The sequence below is a fragment of the Spermophilus citellus genome, assembly GCF_964194105.1.
Source record: "Spermophilus citellus genome assembly, chromosome: 16".
NCBI lineage: Eukaryota > Metazoa > Chordata > Mammalia > Rodentia > Sciuridae > Spermophilus > Spermophilus citellus.
The window spans coordinates 53,195,677-53,209,160 of record NC_138196.1 but is presented as its reverse complement, the minus strand read 5'-3'; the positions used below and the strand labels follow the sequence as shown (position 1 = coordinate 53,209,160).

The window sequence follows — 13,484 nt, the reverse complement described above, 5'->3', positions numbered from 1 at the left end:
CAGGTCCAAAAAGTGCTTCCTGTGCCAGTGTGTGTGGAAAAGGAAGTCTCGCCTACTGGAGCCGGCTCACGGGCTTCGAGCGTAGGGACGGTTCTGGGCAGTCTGTGACACCCCTGCCTGCCTCCCCTCGTCCTTTCCTTGCAGGCGGCGACCGGCCACAGCTACTGCGGGCCCAGGGCGTGCGTCCTGGGTGAGTGTGGGCCCGGAGATATGCGGGGCCTGGCGAGACGGCCAAGAAAAACGACTAGCTCTTATCAGTACTGATTTGAGGGCCTGCGTTTTCCTAAGGCGTAAAGGAGTGCCAATCCTGGAACTTCCCTGTTAGCCCCGAAATGAAACGCGCTTATTTCTAGGAACTTTCAGGTGTGGTGGGTGGTCGTAGGAGAGAAAGATTTCGTCTGCCTTTGGGCTTACAAAGATATTTCTCTTCCAGTCCTTATTGGAGCTACCAGGGCACAATCTTTTCCTGAGTTTTTTTAGGAATAGTATTGCTTCACATCCCCAAATCAGCTTTTCACATTCCACCCCCATTTCGGCTCCAAACTGTCATTCTTATTTTGATCATTTTGTAGATGGACATTTCTGAATTCCATTTCTAATAGCATATGTCCTGCATCCTGAACTTACAGTTAATTTAAAAATAACCATCACATTCTTTTTTTTTTTTTTTTTTTTTTTTACCACTTTGATTGGATCACCTTCCTTACATCTTCCATGCTAGCTGCCAGATTACTTCCCTTGCATTACATGGCCTCCATCCAGAACGTTCATTTACTGCTTCTGCATGCCTTTCAATGTCAGTTTGGTTAGTTGTCCCATTGGCTACTTCCAGGATATCTGGAAATTTCTCTTCCCCTGGCTGTCATTAACATCCATTAGGTCTGCACTTGTCCTTGACCTGTGTTCTTCCCATTCTTCCATCCCTATGTTTCAGAATAAGCATGATTATTTTAAGTGTCTAACTTTTAAGGTAGAATATGGGAGGAATTTATGATACAGTTTTCATATAGTAATTTTGGAGTATTTACCATAATTTAGAGCTACATTGTCCATTATGGTTACCAATAGCCGCGTGTGGCTATTGAGCACTTGAAATAGGCTAGTTTGAATGGATATGTGCTGTGCATATAAAATATTAGATTTTCAAGACTTAGTGAAGAAAAAAATGCAAAATATCATTAATAGCATTAATGTTTGCATGATGTTTTTAGATTTACCAGATTAAACAAAATATTATTAAAATGAGTTCCATTTTTCTTTTTACTTTTAATATGACTGCTAGAAATTTTTAAATTATTTATGTGGCTGATATTATATTTCTCTTGGGTCAGCATTGATTTAAAGTTTTATAAGTCATTTGTAGTTCCCTTTATTTTTACTCCATATTCAAAGATGACAGCTATTTCTTTTGAGTGTTTGGGATTATTAAGAAAAATTAACCTTTAGAGCTCTAGTCTGGCTTCTTTGGTATTAAGCAAAGGTACATATCTTGTATTTGGACTACCTCTTTTTAGTGTTCATTCCCCCTAGTTATAGCATATTTTATCTTTGCCCTTATAGCTTAATCCTGTCTTAAAAATATCTATCTGAAGAATTTCACAATTTATATTGTAGACAGTTATCATTTCTGGCAAACTTTCCAAATCATTTATTCAATGTTCATTGTTCTTAGTACATGAACATAAGATGCTTAGTAGTCTTTCCTAAATTAACTTTTCAGTTACAAATATTCCATGTTTTAGGGATCAAGTAGTGGCATAAGTGCACCTCATTTTTCACACTATTATGCTAAGTTCTGTATGATATATTGGTGAACATCACCTTCTTTCTTTTTTAATTGCTAATGGGTCTTTATTCTATTTATTTATATATGGAGCTAAGAGTTGAACCCAGTGCCTCACATGTGCTTAGGCAAGCGCTCCACCGTTGAACTACAACCCCAGCTCCCAAACATCACGTTTTTAAGGAGCTCATGATACCTCTTTTTTAAAATGAGGTTATTTTAAAAAATCACAGTTTTGTTTGGAAAAAGCACATTTTCATGTAAGTGTTTTTCCACAGTCAGCACATACTTGGATTTATTATAGTCTTAGCTAAATGGCATAATAGAGACAAATATTCCCTTAAATAGTACATTTTATATTAAATTTTGAAAATGAGAAAATAATTGTTACTTTAATAAGCATATTATATTAATAATATTCTAGACATTGAAAAATTTGGTGTTATCTATTACAGAGAAATTAGAGGAAGTTATACTTTATTATATAAGTCAATAATTATTTTTCTTTTATTACTTATATATGAAATAGTTCATGTAGACCTATTGTTTTGATTTCCTTCTTTTTTGATTTGCTAACTCCAAAGTTTGGTGTATGTTTTGAAAAATTACTGAAAATACTGATATATCTGAAAGTTAATTACAATTATTTTAATGTGAAATTTTTAAAAACAAATCTAACATAATAATTTTAATAGATCCAACTCACCTTTTGCTTACCTCCATTATATGGGCTTGATGGTTTTCAGACATTCAGAGCATTTCAGTTTTTTGTAATGATTTTTGAATGACAGATATTCATGTATTATATAGATGTTGTTTTTTAAAAATTAATTATGGATGTATTAACATTTGTATTTCAGATTTTTTTGTGGCACCATAACTATGAGCCCCACACAGTGGGACTTTCCTGTGGAATTATGTTGTCGGCCTATGGCTTTTGTTACACTTACTGGACTAGATGTAGTTTATAATGCTGTCCATCGAGCTGTCTGGGATGCTTTCTGTGCCAATCGAAGAGCTGATCGGGTACCAATTTCTTTCAAGGTGCTCCCAGGAGACCATGAATATCCCAAATGTAGACCCAAGGTAATGACATTAGGATGGTATGCATTCTCTCCCTCTCTGTGTGTATGTGTATATGTCATTTTTTGTTCTCGTGTGTGTGGGAAAATCCCTAAGTTTATCATGGCAGTGGTTACAGTGGTGTATAAAGAAAACCTTAGGCATCTTCATGTACCATGTAGTATACTATATATATGTTTATTAATGGTTAATTTTTAAACCCAGAGGAATAATTACATTTAAAAGCTTTGTAACCTATAAGCCTACATTTGCCATTTTTATTTGTAGAAAAAGAACCTCATGTCTCCACAAATTTCACGAAGTCTTAAAAGGAAAGTCTTATCTTTCTCATCATTATAGAATATCTTTATTCTATAACATCATTGTTATAGAATCCATGGTCTTTTCAGTTTTGTTCAATTTCAGATACACTTTTTGGGTGCTTGCTTTGGGTTAGGTAACTGGAACCATGCCACAAGCTGGTGATATAAAACAAGCTTGTGAATGATGTTTCATCCACAAGTAAAGTGAATTGTTTTCCTGACAATATATCTTTGAAATAAGTGAAGCCATATTAAATTTCAGCCAATATTTTAATTTTAGCAGCTTTTTCAAAAACAGAAACTGGAATGGTGACGAATAGGAGTAGAATTTGCATAGAAAGTGACTGGATACTTCTTTACAGGGTACTTGAGATCCTAGACATCATTAGGAGCTCTTTGACTTTGGTCATTCTTCCTTAAATGGGAAATGTAATGTTTCTAGGGTTGAGATTCTACTTCTAACGCTTGCTAACTTTATTTAATTTTTGTAAACCTGAATTTTCTCATCTTCAAAATGGGTAGTGTGCATATTGAATGAGATAAATGTACAAACATTGCTTGGCACCCAATAGGTGGTTTCTGCTGCTATTATTATAAAAAATTAAACAAAAACCACTTCCTTAACTTTTACCACTATTTGTAGAGAACTTCGTATGAATGGTACATTCCTAAAGGGATCTTAAAGACTGGCTGGATGAATAAACATCTGAATCTGGTGCCAGCCCTGGTGGTTGTGTTCTATGAACTAGACTGGGATGAGCCTCAGTGGAAAGAAAAGCAGTCCGAATGCGCTACCAGGGTGGAAATTGTCAGGTATGACCTCCATTTATCAGGCTGCCCATAGTAATTTGCAAATGTCTGTGTTACTAACATTTATTGAAGGCAATAGAGTGCTCTTTGGACTGTAGTGGTCACTTTGGGGATTGTTGACCTCCAGTGAAATTTGTTTAGTTCCTTAAGTATTAACTGCATTTTATGCCAAATCTGTAACAAAATTTAGAAGCAAATTGAAAGACATTTGCAAATGTTTTTTCTTGCATTTATGATCTGTTTTGGAGACATTATAATTTACTGTTTGGTCCCTTTCACTTTATCACTATTCACTTTTAAGATAATTATTTTGCACAACTACTGTAATGTATTACTGTAAAGAAGTAAATTTTAAGTAAATTGTATTACAGTTTTCACAAAAAAACATACGTTAAACTTTTAAAGGGAATGACTAATGTATCACTCAAAAGAAATAAGTTGTATTGTAATTTTTACATAAAAGCACATATTAGGGCTGGGGATGTGGCTCAAGTGGTAGCGCGCTCGCCTGGCATGCGTGCGGCCCGGGTTCGATCCTCAGTACCACATACCAACAAAGATGTTGTGTCCACCGAGAACTAAGAAAAAATAAATAAATATTAAAAAAAAATTCTCTCTCTCTCTCTCTCTCTCTCTGTCCCCCACTCTCTCTTTAAAAAAAAAAAAAAAAAAAAAAAGCACATATTAATCTTTCACTTTTAAAGGGAATGACTAATATATCACTATAAAGAAGTTGTGTTGTAATTTCTACATCAATAAAATACCCATATAAATATATATTAAACTTTTGCAAAAGCAGATTTTTGTAAGGTTAAGAAGCTTGATGTAAGATTATACTTTTAAAATTGAAATGATTATTCCAAATAGGTTCTTTATGTGCAGGAAAAGATTCACTATAATCTTGATATTTTTAGTCAATCTTAAATTTAATCATCAAACTTGTGTTTTTTGTGAAGCTTGAATACATTTAGTTAAAATGATTTATTTAATTAATTTTATTGTTTTTCTGTTGCAGGCAAAGTTTACAAGGAAGAAACACAAAAGTTGCAGTGGTTCTGATTCAGAAGAAAACCCCTTTGCCCCCAGGTAACAAAAGATCAATTAATTAACACTATTTATACTAACAAAAATAAATGTGATATAATACATATTGACCTTCCACTTACCATACTAACACCTTTTCACATGTACATCTAGGTCAACCTCATTTCTAAAAAAGTATTGAGTTGGACACCCTGGCAAGTGTCGAATGTTGCAGCTACTCCTGCTTTATACCTCCAGTTCTCATTACCAGAATGTAGATTCTTTACTGTTTAAATCTTTCATGCATTCAATTTTTGGGTTGATCATGTGTTAATTTTTTAAAAAGTACCAAAAATGCATGAATAAACGTTTGTTATAAAAAAATAAAGAATTATAATAAAGATTACAAATCTAAGTCCTACTCCTCCAGCTCCACTTACTTCCCAATGTAGTCATGTATCCGTTAACAAAACAGTTAATTCATTTGCTTTGTAAACATGTCATTTACTAGTTTGAGGTTTATTTAAAATTTTATTCCTTATACAAATGCAAAGAAAAATGCTATAGGATTTGTAATTTCCTCTAAGAACATGTTATTTTATATAACTTTTTTTTTGTGTGTATGTGTGTGACTTGAACCCAGGGCTTTGCCCGTGCCAGGAAAGCATTCTAACATTAAGGTATACCCCAGGCCCATCATTTTAAATACTTGTTTTTTCTGCTTTCCCAGATTTTCTTAGACGCATAATATTTTTTTTGTTTTGTTTTTATGTTAAGACTTATACCATCCTAAGTGGTTTTGGAAACTTCTCTCATGAACTGTTGCTTCCATTTTGAGTTATGTTTTTAAAAATAGCTATATGTTGTATCTGTTGGCATTACTTGGCCTTCCTGTCCTGGCTTAGAAAATTCCACAATTTTTTTCCTAAAAGGTTTGTGTTAATAACCCCAGGCTCTCAAAGGAACCTAGGAGTTGTATTGACATGGTGAAAAGTGCTTTAGGTTTTTATTCCAAATTCCAGATTTGGGGAAATATTCATATAAAAAATACACTACTTATTTTGTTTTTCTCTTTCTGGGGCTTATCAACAGGGGAAGATGTCATTGCTTCAGAAAGGGCTGCAGCTTTGTGCAATGCATGTGAACTCTCAGGAAAGTCTTTGTTTGTGCTTCCCCACACTGACCACCTTGTGGGTTATATTATAAGGTAAATAAAGGTCTTTAAAATAAAGGTCTTTTATTTTTTAGATTATTCCTTAGGAATTAAGAAATTGGTATATTAGACCCATTTGTTTTTAAAAAAATAAAACATGTTCAGTAGAAAAAATATAAATGGTACAGAGGATATAAAAGTAAAATAAAAGTTCCTTTTGTCAATTTTTTAACTTTATAACCATTATCAACAATTCCTTAAGCACACTTTCAAAAAATGTCTTCTGTGAAGGAAGAAATATACGCATATCTTTTTAACACTATTTAAACTAACAAAAATAAATGTAATATAATACATATTGATCTTCCACTTACTATACTGACATCTTTTCACGTGTACATCTAGGTCAACCTCACTTCTAAAAAATATGAGTTGGACACTCTGTCAATAGTTGCAGCTACTCCTGAGGCTGAGGCAGAAAGGTAGAAGGATTGCTTGATTGCTTGAGTTCACTAGTTCTGGGCCAGCGTGGGCAACACAATGAGACCCATCTCAAAAAGAAAAAGAAATATAAATGGTTTATCCCCTTGTACTTTTCAGTAATTACCATGTGTGATCTTTTATATGACGGTGGTGTCTCTATTTCTTGACTCTTATTGTTGCATTCCTTTTTTTTTTTTTTTTTTTTTTTAGTTGTAGATGGACACAATACCTTTATTTTTTTTTTTATGTGGTGCTGAGGATCAAACCCAGTGCCTAACACGTGCTAGGTGAGTGCTTTACCACTGAGCCACAGCCCCAGTGCCCATTCTTTTTTTTAACATTTATTTTTTAGTTTTAAGTGGACGCAATACTTTTATTTTTATGTGGTGCTGAGGATCAAACCCAGTGTCTTATGCATGCCAGGCGAGTACTTTTCCTCTGAGCTATAACCCCAGCCCTGCTTTATTCTTTATATGTCTGTCACTGTATTTAAAAATGTTTTAAGAAGGCTCAGAGTCCCATTAAATGTTAAGCCTTTATAAAGAGCAAATTACCTGTGGACACAATATTTTTATGTGACTATTATGCATTATTTTCTAATATTTAGTGTTGCAAAGAAATTTTATAGTGTTACATTTTTCATGAATATATATTTAGATAGGAATATTTTCAGTGATTCTGGCTATAAGATGACTTTTTTCTTTTCATTGTGCAAAAGTATTAGGAACACAAGAATAGCTTAGTTTATCTTTTTTTTTTTAAGAGAATTTTTTAATATTTATTTTTTTTAGTTGTTGGCGGACACAACATCTTTGTTTGTATGTGGTGCTGAGGATCGAACCTGGGCTGCACGCGTGCCAGGCGAGCGCGCTACCGTTTGAGCCACATCCCCAGCCCCTATCTTTGATTATTATTTATCGCACATTTGATTCTCTGTCTCAGAAGCAGACATCTGAAAATTATCTGTCAGAGTAGGCTATCTGGTATTCTCATTAGTATTAAATGACATGGCTTCTAAGAAAGTGAAGCATAAGTTTAGAAGGAGACAGCATGCAAAGGCAACAGGATCAAATGAAAAAATGAATTGCAAGAAAATTTAAATGCAATTAAGAAAATCTCCATGTTGGAAATAATAAACAATAGGATGGACACTGCAGAAAGTCAGATTAGTAGTGCCAAATGAAGCATTGAGTTGATTGATCAGAATTCAGAGAAAAAGAATAACGAGTTTTGTATTTTAATACAACTATATTACCAATGGGGAAACACAAAGAAGAAAGGACAATGTATAGATAATTAATGTATAGATAACACACAAGTTGCTTTTCTTTTCTTTCCACTGAGGCTCATCCCAGCCTCACAGCTGGCTCTTGACTCCCTCTCTAGGCTTTGATGGTTCATCCTTGCACTTCATATTTCAGTACTTCTGTCGTTCCAATGCTGTTTCTTGTCAGTGTGCTATCATACTAGCTCTATCTTCCAGTTCCCTTTTTCCTCTTAAGAACTCGGCTTTCAAGTTTCCACATGGCTTGCTAAGAAAGCCGAAGTTCGCTATCCTTTACTTTAGTCCAGTGATTCTTAAACAGAGTAATTTTACCCACCAGGGAACATTTGGGCATGATTGCCACAACCGAGGGGGTTGCTATATTGTCTCTAGCGGCTAGAGGCCAGGGATGCTGCTGCATATCCTGCAACGCACAGGACAACCCTACACAGCCTCAGTGGTACTGAAGTTGAGAAACCATACCTTAACCACTAGTGAGCCTGTTTTCCTCTGCTTTCAAATGTAGCTGTCATGGATGTGAGAGAAGCAGAAGGTATAGTTTCAGCTATTACTCATAAATCTTGTTGGGGGATAAGGAAACATTTAAATAAAAGAGTATAGTATTCCAATAACTGATGTAAAAAGCAAGTGCTCTGAGTCCATGACCTCTAGCATGTGGATCTGAGAACAAGGAGTGCTTGAGACAGCTCATTAAAGATCAGGGAAGACATTAAACCCTTTCTTCATATTTATATTTTATCTTCAGAGAGAGAATAAAGTCAACTACTAGGAAATCTTCACATTCATTAATCTGGGAGGAAGGTGGCAGAGTTACTCAATCATGTGTTTTCAGAGCAGTTTGAGGTATTAAGGACAAATACTATAGGAAGTCAATGATTTGGTTAATTTTCTTTAAATGTCTCAATGCTTATAACACTAATTTATTGGAGGATGACTGTGAAACTCCTTTGTATTGCATAGGTTCACTATCATTTTAAGGCAAAATTCTTTGAAGAGTTGTCAAACTTAGTGATGAGTTAAGTGTTTTTCTTTTATGAAAAGATAAATGTTCCAAATTTTCAGATCTTTTATCTTAGGATAATACAGACTGTCAGTATCATGCTAACTAACAAATGTTTAAAACACACAGATACATACACACACACACACACACACACACACACACACACACACACACACCCTGCTTTTGAAAACAAAGGTGACATTTTAATAATGAGGAAAAAAGCAGATGCTTATCAGAGGAAAGTTGTGTTGCAGAGATATAGAGAGTACATGCCAAAAATGGCCATTTGTAAATCTTTATCATTATGATTTTTTTTCTGAGATCAATTTAAATGTATGGTCCATATAAGTATTTGCTATCATCATAATTATCATTGTCATTATTATCATTTACATTTTAAAAAATACTGGAAATAATTTTTGACTAGTTTAAAAATAAAAGATTAGACAATGGCAATATTAAAAAAAATAAAGAATTTTAAGGGTCTGAATTCATTAAAAATCTAAAAACTTATACAGATAATGTACATCCAGGCAATTAGATTTGGGATCTGGTCTTTACCTTTCTATAACATTCAGAATTGGGATTGCTCTAAGCATTTTTGTGGGTGGACCACTAGAAGCAATATTCAACTCTCTCTCCTGTTGCCCTTTTTTGAAAAGGCTGTAGGGGAAAAGGAGGATGTAAGTAGTGCTAGGCACTTGCTACTCTTGCTTCTTCTCTGCTTCTTCCCTCTGTTTTCAACCTTTAGCCCAGGATCTACCTTCAATAATAATTTCCTTTTAAGTATAGAGTGGTTTCTCCTTTTATCCCCTAAACTTGATTTTTGCCCATTATGTAGTTTATAAAATTTGGGAAGGCCCTTTTCTTTTAGACTTAAATCTATATGTATAGTTGGGAAGCTTGAATGTTCTTCATCTGAAAACTGATGCAGCGATGATAAAAAAATGGACTCCAGGTGATCTTCATGTGAATTTTGCTGAGTATATACCACTTATTTTCTGATAAATGGCTAGAGTAAGAAGCTGCTTAAAATTAACGTTTTAATCTAAATTATTTGGTAGGATACATTTTGTTTTGAGACAAAAGATAGATGCATGTGTGTTTTTTACATCTATGTATGTGTGTGTATTTAGTACAAAACTAATCAATTGGGTTCCCTTTAAGAAGGAGTTACTTGGGATGGGGCTGTAGCTCAGTGGTAGAGCACCCACCTCGCACATGTGAGGCATTAGGTTTGATCTTCAGCACCACATAAAAATAAATAAAGGTATTGTGTCCATCTACAGATAAAAAATTAAAAATAAAAAAAAGGAGTTACTTTATTGAGACCAAAAATATTTATGTAAAATACCACAGAGCATTGCAAGTGTAAATTCTGCATAATTTGCAATCTTATATCATTTCAGAGAACAAATAGATAGATGTGTCTGGGGAAGGCTTTAGGGAAGAGAGGAAGACCTATAACTGTATTTGAAAGTTTAGATGAGGGAAAGAAAGTAATGTTTATGTGGGGGGCAAATGAACATCATAGAAAAGCATAGACAGTGAGAATTCAACTAGTTGAAATCACTAAATGATAATACAATTGATTAGATTTTCTGTTTTAGAGCAAAGAAGTTCAGTGTCTGTTTTTCCCCAAAATTATTCTTAGTTGTTTGATATTACCTTAAGAGCATAAGTTTTAAATACTTACTAAAAGAATTGGTCTTTTCACTAATACGTCACTTCTTGACTAGATCTATCATTTACTTATTTGCGGTTTTGAAACTGGTTACGTATTTTTTTCCTCAAATAATGTAGAAATATGTGACTTAAAAGGTGAAAGCTTTACAGCATTTACCCATTCCAGTCAAAGCTCTATAACTGTTTAATCAGTTATATTTAAAGGGAGGGAAGATTTGATTCTGCAAAACAAACTTTATAGGAAATCATAGGTTCTGTCAGGCCTACTTGCTCTCGGTTCTCTGTACTAACATTTGGATGTTTATCTGTGAGTACACAGCCAAGTTAAAAACTAAAATAAGCTTGATATTTATGAGACATTCTAATAATACTAATTGGTTTTGTTGTTTTAATCATTGAGGATGACCTAAAGACATATTTCTGGCTGTCATAAAGTTAGATGATCTAAATGTCAGTGCCTTATCATTTTCATTTATAAAACTTTGACAGGTTAAGTTAATTTATTCCTTCAAACATTATTTGGTTCAAGTTAGAATCTAATTTTAATTGTTTAAAATTAGATTTAACTCAGATTTAAAGGTTAATTTTAACTTAACCTTTTTATGTTATACCTTGTATTATAAATAATTGTAAATGACTTTTGTGAATTTTGCTCAGTGTATACCATTTAATTTTAACATTTTTGTCTAAGAATTTAGTTTTTACTTAGCTTCACCCTTTTTTTTTTTTTTTTTTTAATCTCAGTCGTGATGTAAAATAGACATCTCTGTCAGGATTTTATTTTCAGGTCTTACAAATATGATTCTTGAAAAGAGTTTGGTTTAAAATAACTTTAATATTTGTATATTCTTTTTATAACAGATTAGAAAATGCCTTTTATGAACATGCACAGACTTATTACTATACTGAGATTAGAAGAGTGAAATCTCATAAAGAATTTTTGAATAAAACAACACACCAGGTATATATTTTTTCAATAACAGAGGCATTCTAGAGTACATTTTTCATTATTGATTTTTTTAAGTCCATTATTACTTGTCTTTAATATGTTTATATCTTAAATGGCTTCAGTACTTCTCAAGTTTTTTAAAAAATCTTTTAAAATCTAACTTGTTTTTAAATTAAACTCTTTGCCCTTAAAATTTGTTTTTAAATTCCTTGCCCTTAAAAAAGTTTTTAAAGATAGACTTTAATAGACCTTTAAACTATATTTATGTTTGTTGGAATAATAGTTTAATGTTAGTTTTGAATTTTCCTTTATACTTAATGTTTTCTTGTAATAAACATTATTAGAATTTTCACATTTTAAATATGTATTTAATAGTGCTTCTTTCATCCTTTTTTTTTTCCAGCTTTTATTTGTTAGACATCAGTTCAAAATAGCTTTCTTCAGTGAGTTGAAACAAGATACACAAAATGCTTTGAAGTAAGTTTCTGAGCTTTCAAACTGAATTTTTCTTATCTTTATGTTAATGCTAACATATTAATGGTACTTTCTGAGTCTAAGCCAAACTGAAATTAATTTTAAAATGTTTATGTTGATTAGATTCAAGAATTTAATATTTAGTTTGTCCAAAAATTAATGGAATATAATTTGAGATTTTAAAACATTTTTTCCATTACAATATTGTAAGTAAATTTCAGAGTGTCATAAAAATTTTGGGTCTAATTTAATTAAATTTCATGATCTAAAGAGATAAAGTGTAAAATTTTCCCCATCTTCCTGACTTTTTTTGCTTGTTCAGTGGAATTTTTGTCTTAAAGACTGATTTCCAAAGTAAATAAAAACTAAATATTATTTAAATCAGATTATGGGTTTTTTAAGGTTTATGGTACTTTTATTCCAATCATCTATGATTTTCTTTTTAATTTTTAATTTTATTTTTTTGTTTATAAATTTATAATGCCCATTGGTAACATCATTTTCCATTTGAAGGATCTGCCTAGTAGGTTCTTGGAGATTAGTGTCAGCGTATTGATAGTGGCCAAGCAGATATCCTTTATTTTTACCAGTCACAACTTAATGAAAAAAAAACACTCTTTTTAAACTTTAACTCAGTTTTTTTATTTACAATGACAGTATAAAAGGGATGAAAACTAATTATTTATTCTATAATTGAGATGGAAAAAAATAGAAGTATATTTTAAAGCTCTTAGTCATAAGAATATTGTAAAACATATTTTTATTTATTGTTGAGGTGCTAAACACCAAGTTGTGTTCTCTGAATCTTAATGACTTCATATAATTATAATTGGCTTTCATGTAGTTTATTTTTATGGATTGCGTTAAAACCATTAAATTTTAACACCAATTAATATTGATTTTAAAAAACCTTCAAGTTCAGGTCTATTAAAAAATAATCCCCAAAAGAAAAAAATTTAAAAAAAAAGAAATTCAGAGTTTAGTTTTTACTATGGAGCAGCCTGTTTTGAGATTTTCTCGTTTCCTCCCATCTTAGGGTAGGCCCCATTCCAACAGGGCTCTTCTTTCTCACCTCCATTCTTCTGCATCAGCCACCCTAGTAAGGATGTTTCTTCTCCAGCCACTGCCTGAGATCAGTGCTATCCTTCACTGGTGCATGTACTTAGGTTTTAAAAGTTGTTGATCTCTGTTCTGTCTTGGTATCACCTTTGCTAATTCAATGTTTGAGGAGCTTGTAAAGGATATTTTTTAAAAAATGTATTTTTTAAACAGAATGCTCATTTTTCATTGTAATTCTAAGTAACTTTCATTTGTCAACTTGTCTTCCATTGGTTAATGATGGATATTAATGACAATGTACAGGAAATGGTTCTGCTCTTTATGAAAAGTCAGTAATTCCTTCCAAATATATTATTAATCAATAGATCATTTTTAAAAACATTGGGGATGA

General features: G+C 32.7%; 1 protein-coding gene across 2 annotated transcripts in view; it reads left to right on the top strand.

The window, feature by feature from the left end:
- Nucleotides 1-23: 23 nt before the first annotated feature.
- The window catches only part of TRAPPC11 (trafficking protein particle complex subunit 11), a 46,076-nt gene continuing 32,615 nt past the window's right edge, over nt 24-13,484 (top strand). The window contains exons 1-7 of one of the 2 annotated variants that reach the window (XR_014019095.1): nt 24-190; nt 2,644-2,869; nt 3,812-3,981; nt 4,994-5,064; nt 6,094-6,208; nt 11,473-11,572; nt 11,964-12,037. Coding sequence is in view for 1 of the 2 variants with exons in the window: in XM_081268963.1 (XP_081125089.1) it covers nt 2,666-2,869; nt 3,812-3,981; nt 4,994-5,064; nt 6,094-6,208; nt 11,473-11,572; nt 11,964-12,037 (734 nt within the window). In the remaining variant the exon portion in view is untranslated. The remainder of the gene's footprint in view (nt 191-2,643; nt 2,870-3,811; nt 3,982-4,993; nt 5,065-6,093; nt 6,209-11,472; nt 11,573-11,963; nt 12,038-13,484) is intronic. The other variant, XM_081268963.1, reaches the window with a different exon arrangement.